The following is a 20,749-nucleotide window of genomic DNA, read 5'->3' on the forward strand; positions in this document are numbered from 1 at the left end:
GGACTCCCTCGATTGACAAAGGGACGATCAGGTGATGTAGTAATTAATAATTTTGTTACTTTTGAATCATTTGTGTAAAATTACTAAACTTATTGATTTCTTTGACAGATGACATGGCAACCATACACGGTGGCTAAGATGGATGCTTTGCCTGACATATGTAGAGATAGCCAGGTAATATGGCGTTCCCGCTGTCCCCTAATTTTCTTTGACATCGTGAAGTTCCATCTGGCGGATCGTGTCATGTGCCAGTTTAGTTTGGAGCAACATATTCAGGATGCTTGTGACACTCAAGCTACACTACATGCCATTGATTGGAGGACTGTCAACAAGAAATTCCTGGTTCGACATCGATCGGACGTAGATGCATAGAATGATCGAGAAAGCGTGATCATGCAAGGAGAGAACTACACAGGTCAGAGCTTGGGTATGTACATGGCGTGGTTTAGGCAGATCACAATATTGCACATCACGAACTCAATATTTGCACAGTCAACATCGCACTATCATCTCACTACTACAATATTGGTAGGCTTTCTTTCAACGTTCAAAAATATTAATTAGTACATGTAATTCTTATAAAACTTATTATTCATATGCAGGCTGAGCGCATAAGATCGGTTCTAGTACAGTATAGTCATGCAACACAAGGTGCCTTTGCGTTGCCTGTTGTTTTGGGGTATCCTATGTACTCAGACCTTGGGCTCCATCAACACGTCGTTGACGGAGGTCTTAAGTCTAACGGGGTATGATTACCTAATTCCCACCCGTCCCACTGCCATTGATGATGACACGTTGCACACTCCTTCCACTAGAGGTTCTGGTCAGAAAGGTAGTTCTTCACGAGGTTCTAGTAGAGGTTCATTAAGAGGATCCGGTCGTTCATGTAGTTGAGGTCGATCCTCAGGATTTCCATCAACATCTCCAGGTGCCATGTCGCCATTTGTTCCCCCAGCGCTTGTGTCCACTCCTCCACATCCATCGCCTCCTAACCGGATCTTGACCTATTAACGTGCTAGTCAGCGATGAGCACCTGCTCTTGAAGTCATCACAGAGGCTGATGAGTCCACATCGACCTCTACGAACGATGTACGCAGCAAACGGGGTCGAGGAGTCTAGATTACTTGACTTGGGATGATTATTGTACATATTCAACTTACGTATTATTTTGGATGGTTGTCATGTAATATATATGCGTTATTTTCATTAATCATGTGTACAATCGTCCTCGTTTTTAATTAAAACATCGGTGAATGAGGTGTTTTGAGTACTGGAGGAGCTTGTTGGTTCATTTGTTATGTAATATGGAGTGTTAAATTATTTTAATGCAGGGTATGAAACGTTTAATGTTCAAGAGTTTGACGGAAATTAGGAAAAATGCTGCAGACAAAACCGCCACTTTAAATGGCGGTTTATATGAAAGGTGAACCGCCATTTGAAGTAGCGGTTTTAGTATTTTCAAAATAAAAAAACTAAATGCACTGAACCGCTATGTGTAATAGCAGTTTACATTGTCATGCAAACCGTCATTTGGAGTGGCGGTGTTGTATGACTGCATTAAAAAAAATTAAGTTGTCCTACGTGGACTGCATTCAGGGAAATACTTTTCCCTTTGAGGCACGTTGGAAATTATTTTTATAATTAGCAATAATGTGGGAAAAGATTCATTTAATTTTTTTACCGAATTAAAATATACTTTCTCTATTTCAAATTACTTGCAACATTAGAAAAATGACACTATTCATTCATCATTCTTAATTTGTAATTGGTTTTTAATCTATAAGTTACATAGTCAAGTGAGATCTTGTTTGATTCGTCTCATTACAAAGATTATTAATATCAGTTGTTATAATTTTATACTATATATAATTATAAATATTAATTATTGAATTAGTGCATTGTACTGCGTGAAAAAACAAATGTTGTAAGTAAATTAGAACGGAAGAACTATAAAAGGTTAGTATCATCAGAAACTCATACGGTCATACACCATATAGACCTAAGTTATCTCAAATTAATACAAACAAACTTAAAAAATATTCCCTCCAATTCATAGAAAATGGGACATTTACTTTTTGACACTATTCACTTATTACTCTTGATTTGTATTTTATTCTTAATCTATAAATTAAAACATAGTCAAGTGAGATCATGTTTGATTCGTCTCAATGCAAAGATTATTAATATCTACTTTTTATAATATTCCGTTATGTATAATAAGAGATATTAAGCATTGAATAAATGCATTGAATAGTGTGAAAAAGTAAACGTCTCATTTTCTATAAATTGGAGGGAATACTTAATTATTATATTACATAAGACAACTTTAATTGAAAATAACATGAATATTAAAATATTATTCAAACTAATATTTAACAAATAAAAGTTTCTTATTATTTTATTGTGCAACATGTTGAAGACACAAATGTTTTGCTTGTGGAATGTGGATAATTCATTTGGATAAATCTTTCCAAGTAGAATGATTGGAAGCCTTGCATTTGGGGGCTCAATACAAGCCTTCACTTCAAAGCAACTATTGTCCTCATTTTAAGACTCTTGCTAAATAAGCAACTTGGATTCTTTCTAATCACATAAATTCCAAAATTCCTTTTATTTATTTTCATTTCCAACTCTTTTTTTCAACCAAAAAATTTGGAAAAAACAAAAACAAATATATCAATCTTCTTCATTTTGTTGGTCCACATTCCAATTTCCACATGTATTCTCAAAACATACCCATTTAGCATTTACAATAGTTTGTTGATTATCCAACACAAATTTACATTGTCTTCAATTAAAATCAACTACCCTTTTGATAATATTCATCAAGATTCTTCCTTTTTTCATTTCCCAAAACAAATAATTTGTTTTTAGATCCTTTAAATATTTGTTTGGCTAGAAAAATCCCATTAAAAAGATGTCAGCTTCTCTATCTATTAGGCCCACAAACCCGGGTTTTCATCGGGCTTTAGCACAACCTAGTTGGACTAAACGCTGTTGGGCCGTCTCTATACCCTCCCGGCGTTCTTTACCATCAATCACCGTGGTTCGTGCCGGGTCACGGGCTGATGATTCGGCGCCGTTTGGTATGTCGGTGGAGAATGCTTTGAAGCTTTTGGGTGTCTCAGAAGGAGCATCTTTTGATGAAGTTTTGAGGGCAAAAAACAAAATTTTAGCCACTTGTAAAGATGACCCTCAAACTGTTGCTCAGGTTTAATTTAAGTGTAAATTTTTAAGCACCTTTACTTTTTCTTTTTGTCCTTTTTTTCCGGTTTCAATTTTTCACTAATTATTGATTTTAATGGATTTTTTTTTTATTGTTGTTGATAGTTTTTAATGGTGAACTAATAATGTTAATGAGAAAAAGTTTTTTGTTTTGGATTTATATGTGGGTTTATTTATGATTGTGTTGCATGTGATTAATTTCAGTAAGTTTGATGAATTCTTTCAAGTGTTGATGTAATGATTGGCCTAAATTTTGAATCTTTTTTGTGAGAATTTATTTGGTTTTACATATGAATTGAATTTTAATGTTTGTACCTAGTTATGGACTATCAACTTTTCATTGACCTTAACGAAGTGTTGATTGTGAAGTATAGCTAGATTAATAAGGATAACACTAAATGGGAATGAAAAACTATTGTGATTTTGGTTGAAAAATCTCTGGTTAATTTCAATCATCTTATTTTCTTCATAAATTCATTCCAATGCATTACCAGAGAGTAAATTTGTAAATAAAAGATTTTTTTTGTGATCAAAGTTTCATTACCATGAGAAACCACTAATCAAACGGGCCTAAATGGGAGTGGCTAGATTTTGATCTTTTCTCTTTAGAATTTGAAGTAGTGGAGTAGTTGGTTTTTGTCATTTTTTGTGATGAGTTGCTTTAATGGCAATTTAATGATCATGCTAGAATATAGGCTGATGTAATTGTGAAGTATGCTAAATGATTATTTGGGTTGTTGATGGAGATGCATTGATCTTTGCAAGTGATCTTTGTTTTCCTAGTTTGATGGAAGATATTAGGAGGGTCTTATTGAGTAGCTATGATATACAAAATGTTTATAATGTTGAATTTAGTTTGAAGGTATTGTTAGGATGAAGGATTTGATGCATGAGTCGAAATAGAGGGTTTCATTTATAAATGTGCAGTGATGAGAGGGCCGAATTTTGATGTTTTTCCTTATAGAGCATTCCACTACCTCAGCAGGAATTGCGAGTCTCAGATGTACGAAACATGACCTTTGATAACAAAGGTTATTTTTGATTGACTAAGTTCTCGCGATTTGATAAGTCATTTTAATATAGTCCATTATAATTCAAACCAAAGAATTATAAATTTTTGGCCAATCACTTGCAACTTAAGAGGATGTTTTTCCTTATATAAGGAATGAATTTGTGATGTTTCCCCACTAATTGCGTAGGTTTTATTATCATTAATTTGTAGAATCATAGCATCTAATCTTTCAATCAATGGGATGAGTGGTGGTGAGACGAAGAGACTATTTACTACGATGATGATCTTGTTTCTTCTACTACAACTCATCAATGTTATGGTTTTTTAGAGTATATAATATATGTTGGGGCCTCAATCATCAGCTTAAGTTTTTGGTTGAGTTGGTTCTTTGACATGATTATCAGAGCTAGCGTGACAAGAGGTCACAGGTTTAAATCTCAACCACCCCTCATTTAAAGTAGAATCTTTAACGCCAGGTATAAGGTGGCCTTGTGCTGCATCCACACTTCTAACCCAAAGGGCTTTCGTGTGAGGGGTAAGGGGGTATGTTAGAGTATACAACATATCCTGGGGACTCAACCATCAGCTTAAGCTTAAGCTTTTGGTTGAGTTGGTTCCTTGATATGGTTTTATTCTTTTCACCTGAAAACCCCTTTTTTTGTTCTTCTATTTAGCTGTAAAATGAAGTTGGTATCATATCATAATAATGATCTAGTTTTCTTTCTATTGCCAACCAAATGATATGTAATCTCTTTATTATTATCTTTCATTGAGATTATTCGTTTGTGTATTTTCAGATAGAAGCTGCATACGATATGTTGCTCATGAAAAGTTTAACACAGCGTAGAGCTGGAAAAGTTGTGAACAACAGCATTCGCTTTGCTGATGTCCAACCTGCCAACACTCAGGGTACAGGAACTATGCCTCAATGGCTTCAATCGACAATGAAGAGTCCTCTTGTTGTGGTTGAAAAGCCGCCTGTGTCAGACCTTGGAGTTCAAGCTGGTGTTTATGGTGCTATGATGGCTTTGACTTATATTAATGGAGCGTCGTCATCTTCTGCGGGAGCTGTGGCTGGTGCAGATGTTCCTGGATTTATACTGGCCACCAGTTTCGGAGCATCCTTGTACTTCATGACTAAAAGAAACGTAAAATTAGGTACGCCCCTCTCGAAATTTCTGCCTTCATTAAGTGCAGTTACTCTGCAACGTCAAGGTTTCCGATTTATACGGATTTAAAATTCGGACATTATACTTTTATAGACTCACCACTCATGGCACTTTCCCGCCCTCTTCAGACCCTGCCTTAGGCGGGACTCATTGGAATGATGATTATGATGATGATAGACTCACGTGCACTTGAAGATTAAAGCCTAGTGTAGACTTGTAGAGCATTATTGTACTTGACAATCTTTATGATCATGTTGTTCAACTCTAATTAGTCTTTTTCTTCAAAAGATTCATTCCTATCCATTATTACTAGGAAAAGTGGTATTAGGTAGTAATGAAAAATTATGATGGAAAACACATGTTTGAGGGTGAGTCGGGGAGCTCGATATTATGTGAATGACTTAGCTTATTTTTATGAAAATTAAAACTAAAATGCATTCTCATAACCACCATTTAAGACCAAACGCCTTGTAAAGGTCTTGTGCTATTGCATGTCAATGTCATTTGAATTCTCTCTTATAACTTACGTTTTCATACAGATGGTGTCATGCAAAATGTGAACGTGCAATTAGTATAGAAAGCTTATGTAGGAAAAAATTAGAAACATGATGATGAATCTGTTGCCTAAGAGTATTTCCTTTAATCTCAATTAGCTATATGCTGTTCCCAAAGCAATTATAACAAGATTTCGGACTCGGTAACAAGGAGAAAGAGATATTATTTTGCTAGTTATGCTTTAACTGCAAACAAAAGTATCTCTACTGTCCTGATTGCTGAACAAGAAAGTTGCTAAATTTAGTTTACGGACCCTATTAATATTTCAACCCTGTAATTGCGTATAATCGTCATAGTGTAAAAAATGCACTAACAATCGCAATCACGGTATCGGAACAGTGATGTGGTTCTTTTAACGCCAAATGCCAGCCGAAAGCTTGAGATATCCCTATAAACGGGTTTTTTTTACACCTTTACTACGCGGAAAATATTGGTTTGGGCTTTTTGAAAACCTAAAAATGCGATGGGGCCTTGTTTTTGCACTGTGATAATTGTGTGCTGTAGTTCTTTACTACATATTATAATTATGTTCTAGTCCTTTCATCGCACACTCTATTTTATGGGTTGTAATTGCCATGTTGATTATATGGTGTTTACGTCTTGCAGGGAAAGCCACTCTGATCACAGCAGGAGGACTTGTTGCTGGAGCAGTAGTCGGTTCAGCTGTCGAAAACTGGCTTCAAGTAGATATCGTTCCTTTCCTCGGTCTGCACTCTCCAGCCGCTGTTATCAGTGAATTTATCATCCTCTCTCAGTTTTTGGTCTCTCTATATCTTAGGTAGGCTCTAATAGAGTTGTATATCTTGCAGTCAAAATTAAAGACTTGTAGTTTTTTCTTCATTAAATCTTTGCATTTTTAGGATGTCTAGTTCATGTTATGTACAAATGAAATATATAAATAGCAGAATTTTCATTTATTTGAAGTAAATACTGTGAAAGTCTCGCCTATTATGCACTTTTGTGCATAAAGTGTGGCATCATGAGTTATATATACGTATCTTTAAATCGAAGAAACTTTTGATTTAGTAAGTCACATAACGTTACAACATTTCATTACCTCAATGTCATTAAGTAGGTTCCATCTAGACGGGGCTTGGGGGATCGAATATATGCAATCTCTTGTTAGTGCCCTGTTCTCATAGAATTGATCATCAAGTAGGCCACGTTAGTGGCAGGCTCAAGCCGGGCCAAATCCCAGGCCTAAAATACGCCTGATCCCTGGTAACAATCATGTTGGGTTTGCCCCAACTAGTCAAGACCACGATGATCAAATTAAATTCATGTCGGGCCAGCACAACAAGCTGCCCCAGCGCTTGCATCGGGTTATGCTCAACAGGAATGTAATGGGTTTTATTCTAGTCATTTGATGCCTCTGTTTAGGGATAGCTAGTTTGTACCAAATGTTTGTATTATTATTATTATTATTATTATTATTATTATTATGTTATGATGAAGAACATTTATTGGTTGCTCAACTTAGTCATGTGATCTTTGACCTAGAATTCTCTAGAAAAGCCTGATTCCTAATCCTGACCAACTTCAAGCATTATTGGGCAAAGCAAAAGTTTTGAATAGGTTAGTTTTTTTAGGTCTTTTCATTTCCGATGAGCTCTTGTTAGATGCTATTGGAGTACATTCTCAATTACAGATGAACTATTTATAGTCTCTTCATTCGTATTAGAATGCATTTAAATTATATTGGATTAAATTTAATGAAAAGTGAAATTTATTTGGAAATAAGACAAAAAAAACAAGTGGATGATAGAAATGAGTGGTTAAGATGAAGAGCAAAAATAAGTTTCTAAACGAGATTTAAAGAAAGTTGAGTCATTGTCAAAAAAAAGAAAAGGGTGCAAAAAAGAGTGAGGCAAACTAAAATGAAAATAGGTGTAAATTGAGAGGGACAAAGAGAGTACTATTTAACCAAATAAAAAATCCTAAAGAATAACGGTTATTTGCAAATAACCATAAAAAGACAAAATATATAATATTAAAATAAATAAAATAAAAAAAATTAAATAAAATTTCAAAAGCCTACCAATAAAATGTTGACATAAAAGGGTGATTTACTACTTTCTCAAATAATCATTATTTACCCATACATCCTCTTAACCAAATGATTCATAATCAAAATCTTTAGCTTCCATTAAGGTAAATTAAAAAAAATCTTGCTCCCAAGCCTCAAAATAGACAATAATCATTGTTGGTGCCTGATGGGCATCATTTTTTATTTTAGCAAGTATAACCAGAGTTTATCTCATGATTTGCTTGTCTTTTCAAGAGTTATAAAAAGCAAATTATTTCACTTTTAAACTATTTTTGAGCAATTTAAGCTAAATTCAAAAAAAAGGATTAACTGCAAATTTGTACTAAAACTTGAGATGTTTGGAGCAAACATTGTTTGGTTGGTCATAGATAATGATGAATTTGTTCTAAAACATACAACATCCGAAGAATGCCCTGACAAGTGACAATCCTAACACACACAACTTAAGATTTATAGGCCAAAGAGAGATGTAAAGCATCAAGAACTCTTTGGTCTTACAACAAAATTTTGGGTAATCATCCCTCTACCTGCACCTCAGCGAGCTGCTTCTGCGCAGATATAATGTACAAACCCCACACACAAAATCCTTGATTTAAAAACACTCAAGGCCCTTTCACCCCGGTTAGCACCTCGACTCATTTTTTGTTCAGTTTTTATCGACATGAGGGAACCTTCTTATATGCTTATCTATGATTCGCCCTTCAAACTTTGATGATCACTTACCAAATCATTGTACATTTTCAGCGAAGCAGTCGAGAAGTGCACCATAGCATCAAAAATCAACGAAAATCCAGTTTGAAATCCATTCAATGTAATTCTTCGACTTTCTTCCATGCAATGATGATGTTTCTCTTTCTCAAACTCCAATCGTCGCTTGAAACCGTCTAAAGTATCTTTCTTTTCTGATAAATAATCGGGTTCGTGTTGTTGGGTATCATCATCCTGACTTGGTGCATCCATTTCTAAAGGGTGTTTATACTCTAAAAGCTTAGTAGTATCCTGAATTCTTCCTTCTACTTTCTGATATGCTACCATCTTCTTCTCTAGTCCTTTAACCATTTTGTCAACTTTCCTCTTTTGGTTTTGCTCCTCCCCTTGCTGAACCCATAACGCCCTGATGTCCTTCGCAAGAGTTTTCATCGCCATAGAAACCGCCTTATCAGGCAAGTTTTCCATGGAAGATAACCAATCACGACATATTGTGTACAACGGGGGACCTTTGGCACGATATGGTGCATCATAACTCTTCAATTTAGACCAAAATTCTACTTCTGGGACGATAAACTTGGATAGCCAACCGTGAAGAACACCCACATAAGATTTTTGTGCAGCAACATACTCTACAAAGCGTTCGCGCCAATTCTGAATCTCGGCCTCCAGTTGTAAGGTAGCAAGACGGTGTGAATCATTGCAGAACTTTCCATACGATGGGCAATCGAAAGTCGAAACTTCAAATATTATGTGGCTCTGGGATTCATGGGATGCCATCATCGTCTGCCAGGACCGAGTCAAACTGCAGTGCAAGAACATAGAAGTGAGAAAATTTCAGCTAAATTCTATGTTTTAGGTCTCTATAGGGGGGAATTCCTTACCCCTGCAGCAATTCAATGATTTGAGGCTGTAGTTCTTCGTCAGCAAGTTTCTCGATCTGTTCGGATATGGATTCAGCTCTCCGGAGGGCTACCAAAATTCGAGAGTAGAGATCTTTCACCGAAGCTCTAATCTTGTCAACAGACAATGTGTTCCCTCCTTTAACATCCTTGTTTCTCAATTGTGAACACTTTCTTTTATACAACTTTTTTATGTCGTCACCAGCCTACGTTTCACGCATCCAAAATAAAGCAATATAAGAGACTCGTATTCTGGGGTGTTTGACAATCAACTTTTTCTTGGTTTATTGTTGGCTTATGCCTTTTGCTTTCTTTTTGATTGGTCAAACAGTATTTGGCAAATGACTTTTAAGCCAACTAAAAAGCTAGTTTTTATGTCAAAACTATAATGCTATGAATAGTTGCTTTTTTATTGGATTTTGGGTTTCGGCATACTTTTTCAATGCCAACAAATAATTTTTACAAAACATCTATAGCACGAACGGTTGGGATAAACTATTGGCTTATCAGCCAATATTTTCAGCTAGTCAAATCAATCAACAGCTTCAGCTAACAACCATTCGTCAAACAAGCTCTTTTATATCATGTGACTCACTTCCATGACCCATAGAGATTGCTACATTACACCCAAAAAGGTTTGGTGAATTTTTTATCAAATCAAATTTCCAAGAACAGATATGCAGCCAAATATCATAAGGTTAGTACATTTAAAGCCCAAGTAGAAAGATAGTTTCTACTCATACCTTAACCTCTTCATAGAGCTTCTTTTCCCAAGCATAAAGCCTTCCTAAGGTCAGTGAATGGCTTCCGGCTGACATGCCACCATAATCATCAAAGAGATCGTTTTTATACTCTGCCCACGAGCTAGAGTTCTTCGAGCTTGAAGCCACTAAACTTTTACACGAGGAAGACCGAGCTGTATTGGATCGGTGCCATGTAATTGCCTGAATCAGTTTTGTTGAATTTTCTACAACCCAACAGCAGCAAGCAAGTCAGAAGAGATGAAAAACTCCCACCAAACAAAATACTATATATGCTTCACAATATCTAAGAGGCAACAGTACAGAACTTGTTTAAAACCATGATTCATGCACAGTAAACAAAAAGAACAATGTTTTACAGCATTTCAACTTGTTGAAAATACTACCATATGGTTACCTGAACAAGTGTGTATGCAAGTCAACGATCATTATTCGTGAGTTTCTGGGCCGAGCCCATGGATGCCCCATGGGTCTGTCCACATGAGTAGACCCATGGGATGAGTATATGACAAATTGTCACCGCCTAATTACCACAACTATCACAATTCTTAACTCACAAGTACCCTATGCAGAATCATTAGAGGTTTTTACAAAAAAATCTTCTAAAAATTTTTCATGTGCAGAAGACAGCAATATTAGTATCCTTTAGAATATCCAAGCTAATTAAATCCAAAATCAAATAATATACTAATTCGGCATATTCTACAATTATCCTGTCATAAGATTTTTCAGAAAAACAATCACATCAAACAAAAAACTTGCTCCTTAAACTTCATGTTTTCATGCTACCCAATGTACTATTTTAACTTATTTTTAATTGAAAAATATGAACTGACGCAAAATCTCAAATGAAACGAGATCACACCTTACTATTTTTTTTTATATATAGTAAAGAACCGGAGTTAAACAATATGGATCAATGAATAGTAGTTAGTACGTAAGCGTAGCGACTAATTTCATCAAGACACATACTAAACAAGTTCTTGTGAGAAACATCTCTGAAAGAAAATGTAGAGTAAGAGTAGGCAATAAGCTTTGATGTAAGACATCTCTTAGATAGACTGAGAGACTGGCTGCAAAGTAAAATAAGTAAAAATACACAATCATGCTGAGAAATTCACCTTTAATTTCATCAAGACCAGATTGCATATGCATCTTATTAGCTTCAAGCATCCTAGAAACCTCTTTACCAGAATCATAAGCCCTAATAAAATGATCTTCAATATCCTTCAATGCATCCAACAATTCTTTTCCTCTTACTGGTTTATCAATAACATTTAACCCCTTTTCATCCATTACCTTAACATTATTACCATTATTATCTTCCATAACATTGCTTATACTTTTTTGCACTTCCCTCTCTTCTTCCTTTTCCAATTCAGGTAATCCTTCTTCCTCCCTCACTGCCTTCAAATCTTCACCCCCAAAAGATCCATACCCGGGGCATATGGACTCAGGTCGGACACCATAAAATGGGTTGAAAAAATCCCACCCATCAAAATCTGTTTGAGGGGTTGGCATTGACATTGGCAAACTCAAAGAGTAATACCCATAAGTTTGTTGTTGTTGGGTATCATTAAAATTCCTTTTACTTTCTTTTTCCTGTTCACAACAATGGAGATTTTCATCTTCATGTGAAGTAATGGTAGGTTGAGAAGGGTTTTGTTGCAGAAGAATTGGATTTGTGGTTACTTTTTCTGCTTGTGAGGGTGAATTTAGAGAAGAAGGAGAACAATTTGGAGGTGGGAAAGTGATTAAAAATGGTGATGAAGGTGTTGAATGTCTTGCAACAAAGAGTTTTATAGCAGCTGCAACTGCATATAAAGAATGACAGTACCTACAATGAGCATCTGCAAGTTCATATCTTTTTTCTACTGCTAATTTCATTAACTTTTTTCTTTCTCTACAAATTGCTACCGCTTCTTCTTCTTCTTCTCCTATTCTTGATGCTACACATCCCATTTTTGTTGAAAAAAATGAAAAAATTCAGCAAAAAAATGAAAAAAAAATAGATTTGAAAAATATGGGTTTTTGGTTTTAAAAGAAAAGCATTTTTACTCCACTTTTGTCTTCTTTTTTAACATGAAAATATACAAAAGATTAAAGCTTTAGGGTTATCTGGGTGTCTTATAAAAATGGAGTTAGTTTTTGTCTTTCCTCATATCGGATTTAAAGCAAATTTATTCTGTAAAATGTTCTCCAAAAACCCATTTTATGTCTAATCTTAAAACAGTTGAAATGCTTTTTTTAAGAATCAAAAACCCTGTTCTTGTTTGATAAAAAGATTATAACTTTAGACAATTTTTTCAAAGAAAAAGAGAAAACAGAGGAATTTAGAAACTTGGAAATTAGCTGGATTTTATTTTTTCCTAAAGTTTCTTGGCTTTCTTTTACTAAGCTGAATTTAGAGGAAGAAAATGGAGAGGAGATGAAAATAGGTAAAGAAGGGTGACAGAGAAAAGAGAGCAGGAAGAATTCAAGCTTGGGTACTACTAATGGTGGCAAGGGGCTCGAGAAAGGTTTTTTCCGTTGGTTTTTGTTCCTACTTGCATTTCTTGTGTTTAGATACTAATAATATTTAAAAATAATTATTTGTTAATGTTCAATAACTAAAATTTGTTTTCTTAGGCTTTGAAAAGGAAAGGGCTTCAAAAAGTTAGATAAAAAATTTTTTTTTGGGTATTATTATACTTCGCACCTCCTTTTAATATTTTCGTCACCCCTTGAAATTACTTTTTTGCCTTTGAAGTTTTAAAATTTCGAAAATGCCATTATGATTATTATTATTATTAAAATTATTATTATTATTATTATTATCATTATTATTATTACTATTATGATTATTATTATTATTATTATGATTATTATTATTATTATTATTACGGTTATTATTATTATTATTATAAATTTTCCAAAAAAAAAAATATTTGAATCGCCCATTTTTGGGCGATTCAATTTTTTTTATTTTTTTTTATTTTTTTTTGGAAAATTTATAATAATAATAATAATAATAAAAATAATAATAATAATAATAATAATAATAATAATAATATTAATATTAATAACAACAATAATATTATTATTAACTTTTTTATATTCTTTTAAATAATAATAATAATAATAATAATAATAATAATAATGATTAAAAAATCCATGCAGATTCAAATTAAGACTTTTAGTTTTCCCATATGGTGAATTGATTACAATTAATTAATTTACATTTACGATGCTTAAAAAAGCTCAACTAATAATAATAATAATAATAATAATAATAATAATAACCGTAATAATAATAATAATAATAATAATAATAATAATAATAATAATAATAATCATAATAATAATAATAATAATAATCATTATTCTTTTTTAAGAATATAAAAAAGTTAATTATTATTATGATTAATACGGATGTCGATATTGAATAATAATAATAATAATAATAATAATATTAATAACAACAATAATAATATTATTAACTTTTGGAAAATTGTGTTTGATATTAGTAAGGCACGGTATACTAAGAGTTTTTACTCTTTTTCTTCAATTTTTTCCCATTTTTAATGTTGTTCACTATTGGAGTAATTTGATTATTTATTCTTCACTCACTTTAAAAATCAATATTGAAGAATTTTAGTTTTTCCATATGGTGAATTGATCACAATTAATTAATTTACATTTACAATGGTTAAAAAGGCTCAATTAGTAAAATGGTTTTTGGAATTCTCCTTAAAACTCAATCTTTCCTTATTATATATATCAACATAATCCAATCTTTAACAATTAGTGGTGAAAAATCAAAGCAAAAAGAAAAGAAAGAAAAATGGAAGATCAAGAGAATAAAACGGTAATTTTAAAGCTTTTGATTGATTTTTTATTTTTATTTATTTACTATTATTATTATTATCATTATTATTATAATTCACACTTCTTTAAAATACTTTCTCTTTATTACTAATATTAAATTAATATAATGCATATCTATTCTTAATATATTATTATTATTATTATTATTATTATTATTATTATTATTATTATTATTATTATATTATTATTATTATTATTATTATTATTATTATTATTATTATTATTTAAAAGAATATAAAAAAGTTAATAATATTATTATTATTGTTGTTATTATTATTATTATTATTATTATTATTATTATTATTATTATTATAAATTTTCCAAAAAGAAAAAAAAAAGTGAATCGCCAAAAATTAGGCGATTGAACCGGGGTCCAATCGCCCGGTTTTGGGCGATTCAATTTTTTTTTCTTTATGAATAATAATAATTATTTTTTAATTTTATTATTGTGTTATTATTATTATTATTATTATTATTAGTTTTATTTATATTCTTTTTGAAGAATATAAAAAAGTTAATTATTATTATTATTGTTATTGATATAATAATAATAATAATTATTATTATTATTAATATTATTATTATTATTATTATTATTAATATTATTATTATTATAAATAAGAAATTTGAAATGAGTGGCAAAATTGTAATTTTTTAAAAATCAGGGGCAAATTCGTAATTTCATTTTGAGGGGGGTGGTGATAAAATGAAAAGGGTGGCGATATTTAAGGATCCGGTTTTTTTAGAGTCTTAATCTCGCATCTTTTTTTTATTTTTTTCCTTCCCCAACTTCTAAAACAAAAAGAGTTATTTTTCTTTTATTTTTCTTTTGTTCCTTTTCCTTCTCTCTTTTCCCATTTCCTTCTTTTCTTTTTTCCTTAAAATTGTTATCCAAATACTTCATATTGTTATAGAATTAATCTATGTATCTTTTTAGTCATTTTATTGAATTTATCCCATTTTATATCCGTGACAAATACTATTTATGTTATTATCTTAACTTATTTTTACATTTTATCCACGCATTTTTCGTCTCAGCATTTAAACCAAAAAACTTTTGTCTCCTTTTTGATGTAATAATGTGTCATGTTTGATACTTTCATGAGATTTGTACTCTTAGCTATTTAATGATCGAGTATGATATACAAATGTATGTTTGATATTTACTTGTTAGATTTCACTTTTTATCCAATCTAATGCGTAACTTTAATTATTTATATTTTAAGCTATGCTTAATTAAAAATAGTATAAAAATTTGATATTATGAAAGTATTTGATTAAACGATTCAAACAATATCTCACATGACTATATTTTTTCTAATACGTTAGTCGCAATATATAAAATAAGCTTGAAAGATAAATAGTACCAATAATTCTTATGTAACGACTATTTCAGAACGGAGGAAGTACATTCATCCACTCGACCACTCCCTAACTGAAAAGTAGTCCTATATGAACCAAAAATGGGGGAATAAAGAGGTTTGCTAGGTAAATAACGATGATTTATCAATTTGTTAAATCACAGGTGGCAAGTACTTATAGATCTATGATTTTAATAAATAAATTTTTTAATTATTTTATTAGTATTATCACCATGATTAACTTAGATTTTGTACGAATAAAAGGTGTTTCAATGCATGGAAATTAATGCAGTACGTTACTCCGTTTACTTACTTTGTAATAAGTGTCTGTCGAGAGAGCTGAAAGTTAAAGACAATATACTACTCTTACCAACCTTACTAAGGAGCTTTTATTACTCTATATCTATACATGAAAAAAATGGTAATTCTTCCCCTCTACAACTATTTTACTCGCTAAATAAGGAGCTTGTATAAAATCTAAAAATTATTACTTCTATTTTTTAACTTTCACCAAAAATAATGATGTATTAAATAATTCGAAACATTTAAATAAGACAAATGTAACAAGTATAATATAATGTTAAAAGTATAAAAAAAATATAAATTTGTATTACTGTGGGTGTTTGGCACTTACTCATATATCACAATTTTGCAGCTTGACACGACATTTAAAATTTGAATCGGTGAATTAGGTTTATTATCCTTTTTATTGGGAAAATAAGAGAAAAAAAATTGAAAGTAAAAAAGTGCTTTAATTGTGGGGTCATGTTCAAAATAATTAAAAAAAAATTCACTAGAACAAATCGAAATAGAAAATTAGTCAAATTAAGAGGGCGGAGTGACTAGTTTTTTTTTTTTTGTTGGTTTTGTGGTTGGCTTTTATCTTATAACTTTATGGTTGATCAAACAATAACAATAGTATTTGGTAAATGACTTTTAAACCAGCGGAAAAGTTGAGTGTCTTATTCCACTGCTTTAACACCATGTACGAAAATGTATGTGTTACGTTTATACTTTTAAGCCAACAAACTTTCTGCAGAAAAAGTAACAAAATATATAACATATATATTGAGACTTTAATAATCGGAACATACTTTTTTATTTAGTATATAACGTATGTATTACCACCCTAATGTCAACATTAAAATTATAATACAACATTCTCCCTCCTCAATTACCATATAAATGTCAATATCAGAAAAATTACAAATTGTATATCTTTATTTTTATACGTAAAAATACCTCCCAATTCTCAAGTCTCAACAATCCACCCACTCCCCTAAGAAAAGTAAATTTATAACAATATAGCAAATTTTAAAAAGCAAATATATACTTTTGAATGTGAGACATTTTTTATTTTGTTCTATGCCTTTTATTTTACAATATTTTCTTTTTGATTATTGTCTTCAAATTATTCGTTTAAATTAATTTATAAAATTATTTGTCTATTTCATTTCCAATTAAAAATCAAAAGCATAAATCTTCTTATCATGAGAAAAGTCTGTTTTTAAAATTTAGATTTGTAAAAAAGTGATCACTTTAATGTTATAAATTATCACTTTAAAACTATAAAAAACGATTAGTTTCGAAATATAAATGATCATTTTAAAGTTATAAATAATCACTATAAGACATTAAGTATAAATTGAATATTTTAATTAAAGAAATCTCACCATAAAATCGTCTCATTTAAAATAAAAAATTCTTAAATGAAATGGTCTCATAGTGTTGGGTTGGCCCAATATACATTTTTTGTCTTAAAATGATCACTTATAACGTTAAAGTGCTCACTTATAATTTTAATATAATTACTTTTTATAGTCTTGGAATTATTACTTATAATCATAAAATGATTACTTATGATCTTAAAACAATCAATTGAAGAAATAGGCTATTATACGAACTCATCTCATGATAAGACGGTCTCATACAAGAAGAGTTGTCTTAAAGATTTGTGAATACTCTATGTGTCAGTAAATTTGTCAAGTAAGGCCCATATAATTGGGCCTTCAATTCTGAAGCTAAAGGTCCCACATAGATCCAACCATTTCAAACCCCCAATTGGTTTGTATCCTTGTATTTGTAGGTCTTGCGGATCTAAAGGTAGAGGTTTAGCATATTTAAGCAAACCAAAAAAATTATATAAAATTTAAGTAAATAAAAAATTAAAAGTGAGTAAAAAGTATGATTGTATTGAATGGAAGAAATACGTAAATGACGTTAAAAAATAAAATAAATGCGTAGATAAGAATTTTAAAAAATATAATATTATGAGAATATAGCAAATTTATTAAACGGAGCAAAATAATAAATATAGTAAAACTAATGGGACGAAAAAAGTACTTATACATGTTCATCGACATTTAGCAGTCCCATGGGCCTTTCCTTGCATACAACAAATTTATTTTCATTAATTAAATGTTGCACCATGGTCAGTTCGTCGGCAAGGAGATAATTTACCCTGAGTGATTATTTATTAGAGTAGAAAGTTTTGAATTCAACCAAGTTAAATTATAAAAATATAAGTTATTTTTATTAGCATCCCAACTCATTTATTTGTATCAGTGACAGCTCTTAGGCTGTAAATTAAACAGAAATAAAAATTATTTGAATAAGAAAATTAAGGAATTAAGATCGAAAATTCAACCTTTACATATTTTAGATTAAATTTTGAAAAATTTGATTTAATATGTACGAACTTTATCTCATTTGTTTTTAAAGGTTTAAACTTTCGTTTATTTTTTAAATGCTCAAACTTTGAAGTGTCTCCACTTTAAAAGATTCTTTTTACCTTTAACTAGTTGAACAAATTTTTCTTCTTCACCAAAAACAACTTTCTTCTTCATCATCAATGGCTTCTTCGTTTTCTTATTCCTCATCCAAATTCAGCTTTTGAGTATTCAACTTTTGAGATTTCACTAGCAAAATGATCAAACCTGTTCATGTTCATATTCATTTTCATTTTTCAGTTTGTAAATTAGAAGCAATGAAGACAAACCCTTTTCAACCATTAAACCATTTTGACTGTTCCTTTTAGTTTATCTTCTTCTCCTTCATCACCCGTTCCACCCTCCCATTCTGCCATTTTTATGGTGGGAATAATCAGAAAGGTTAAAGATTAAGTCAAATTTAAGATTACTGAATAGTAGTACTTCACTTTTAGATAATGGGTTTTTTACTTTGTGCTTAACTTTGTTATTTTAAATGAATTTCTCAAAATGTTCTCAAAATCGTAGCATTAAATTTCTCAAAATGTTCTTCAGATACATTTTATGTTGAGAATTTTGCTAATTTCAGTGTTTAACTTTTGTTGTTAAGTTTCATTTTTTTCAATTTTCAGTAAAAAAAATTGTAAATTTTTTATTTTATTTATTTATTTTTATTTTTTTTTGTTGTTGAGAGTGTTGTCTAAGTAATAAATAGCTCTCTTACAAATTGTCATGATGAAAATGAAAAGAAGTGATTTTTAGAAGGATGTTGACTTCTATGAGATAAATTTAATTAGATTTTTGTAGGGAAAAGCTGTTTAAAATTGGAGTAGAATTGGGGATTTAAAAAAATCAAGTTGAGGTTTTATAAAAGAAGCCATGAGTAGAATTGATTAAAATTGGAGTAGAATTGGAGATTTTTGTAGTGAGTTTAGTGCTTGTTCTTGGGACTCTATGGGTAGACCAAGGAAGAAGCCATTGATGAGGAGGTTTAAGGAAGAAGCCATTGATGCGGAGGTTTAAAGAAGCTGATGAAAAATCAGGTTGAGGAGATGGTAATTGGTAACCTGATATTCCAGGTTACTAAAACCGGCAGAACCTTTAAAAGCGGAAGCACCACAAAATTCGAGTCTTTAAAAAATAAACAAAAATACGAATCTTTAAAAGCAAATAAGCTAAAGTTCTTACCTTTTAACTCAAATTTTCCTTAAATTTTTCAAAGAAAAGAAAGAAAAATTAATGTGTTTTCTTTCTAAAACTTTTCAATGTTAGAAAAATTTGTTTGAAATCTAACTTCTAATTCTCTTTTCTTCATTCCCTTATTTCTTTAATTGTATTCAAATAAAAGAAATACAATCCTTCATTTCCATTCTGATTGTTTTCCACAAATTTCTATTAGTTGAAATAATTTTCCTAGTCGATAAATCACATTTTTAATTGTAATAATTAAAAAAAGCTTTTCTTTTGTATAATCAAGCAAAAGTTTTGGGAAGCCAAGCCTCTTTGGGCCTTAATAAAGGTTTGCCATTGCCTCAAATTATTTGATTAAATCTCAATTAATATTAAATTGTATAACGTTTTAAGAAAGAGTTACCCTTACAAAAACATCTCTCGCTGAGACAACCTCAAAACAAAAAGCTCATATGTTAAACAATTATATTGGTCGGACAATTCAGTCTAAATATAAAGCGCGTCTCATGATGAGAGCATCTCACACAATAATATGTGTTTATGAAGGGATGTCATTAACATTAAGAGCTGCTCCATCAACCATTCATAAGCAATAGCCAATAGGTTATGGTCATATCCCCATCATTCCTCGCCTTCTATGTAGGGATAAGCAGCACTAACATAAAAGCATTCGGACCAATTTGGTTCAGCACAGGACCGATTTTGGTGCAAGTTATAATGGGCTGGCTTGGTCGAGTTTGACATAATAGGTCTAACTTGAAAAACAGTTTCGTCGCTACCAAGTTCTAATACACGGCTACAATAAGTCATTAAGAAAAGAAAATTTAGTCCGGTCTCAACTTCAAATACAAACACACATCCATATCTATACATAGAAATTTGTATGTTAAGTTTCATGGGTAGTTAGAGGTGAAATTCCCGGTTCAATTCCAAATCTTGTTCTTTATTGGCTAGACGAGCTCAACCAGTCGATTCAATTATACATAGTAATCAAAATATTCAACAGATACCTGCATACGGCCATATGATCGATCAGACTTAGAAATTTGAATGGCTTAGCCGTAGATGCACATGACCCATATTCTTCCTATAGAAAGAGGTATCATCTGCAATAAGTTAAAACGATGCAACCGACATACTAGAAAGGTACAGTCGCAATCTATTTGTAGTGTGTAAAGGGCAAGATATGTACACACCGAATCCTTAAATAGACGGAAATTTGAACAGCAAACAACATTCGTTC

At 31.4% G+C, this 20,749-nt stretch overlaps 2 protein-coding genes across 2 annotated transcripts; one reads left to right on the forward strand and one right to left on the reverse strand.

Annotated features, from left to right (window-relative positions):
- Positions 1–2,499: 2,499 nt before the first annotated feature.
- On the forward strand, positions 2,500–6,975 carry LOC130798514 (protein CHAPERONE-LIKE PROTEIN OF POR1, chloroplastic). The gene is made up of 3 exons (XM_057661538.1): positions 2,500–3,211; positions 5,035–5,395; positions 6,568–6,975. Exons 1-3 carry the CDS (start codon positions 2,918–2,920, stop codon positions 6,741–6,743), a joined length of 831 nt encoding a protein of 276 aa, XP_057517521.1. The 5' UTR covers positions 2,500–2,917; the 3' UTR covers positions 6,744–6,975.
- Positions 6,976–8,065: 1,090 nt separating this feature from the next.
- LOC130798505 (protein ROLLING AND ERECT LEAF 2-like) lies at positions 8,066–13,013 on the reverse strand. The gene is made up of 4 exons (XM_057661528.1): positions 11,501–13,013; positions 10,362–10,585; positions 9,601–9,824; positions 8,066–9,521 (listed from the first exon to the last, which is right to left on the reverse strand). The coding sequence occupies exons 1-4, from the start codon at positions 12,339–12,341 to the stop codon at positions 8,696–8,698; spliced, it is 2,115 nt and encodes a 704-aa protein (XP_057517511.1). The 5' UTR covers positions 12,342–13,013; the 3' UTR covers positions 8,066–8,695.
- Between the last annotated feature and the right edge of the window lie 7,736 nt (positions 13,014–20,749).

Source organism: Amaranthus tricolor, chromosome 1 (genome assembly GCF_026212465.1).
Source record: "Amaranthus tricolor cultivar Red isolate AtriRed21 chromosome 1, ASM2621246v1, whole genome shotgun sequence".
NCBI lineage: Eukaryota > Viridiplantae > Streptophyta > Magnoliopsida > Caryophyllales > Amaranthaceae > Amaranthus > Amaranthus tricolor.

Coding starts and splice junctions, on each gene's coding strand:
- LOC130798514 (XM_057661538.1), top strand. CDS start 2,918: ATGTCAGCTTCTCTATCTATTAGGCCCACAAACCCGGGTTTTCATCGG. Junction 3,212..5,034: donor ACCCTCAAACTGTTGCTCAG/GTTTAATTTAAG, acceptor GTGTATTTTCAG/ATAGAAGCTGCATACGATAT. Junction 5,396..6,567: donor TAAAAGAAACGTAAAATTAG/GTACGCCCCTCT, acceptor TACGTCTTGCAG/GGAAAGCCACTCTGATCACA.
- LOC130798505 (XM_057661528.1), bottom strand. CDS start 12,341: ATGGGATGTGTAGCATCAAGAATAGGAGAAGAAGAAGAAGAAGCGGTA. Junction 10,586..11,500: donor TGGTCTTGATGAAATTAAAG/GTGAATTTCTCA, acceptor GTTGGGTTGTAG/AAAATTCAACAAAACTGATT. Junction 9,825..10,361: donor AGCTCTATGAAGAGGTTAAG/GTATGAGTAGAA, acceptor CGTGAAACGTAG/GCTGGTGACGACATAAAAAA.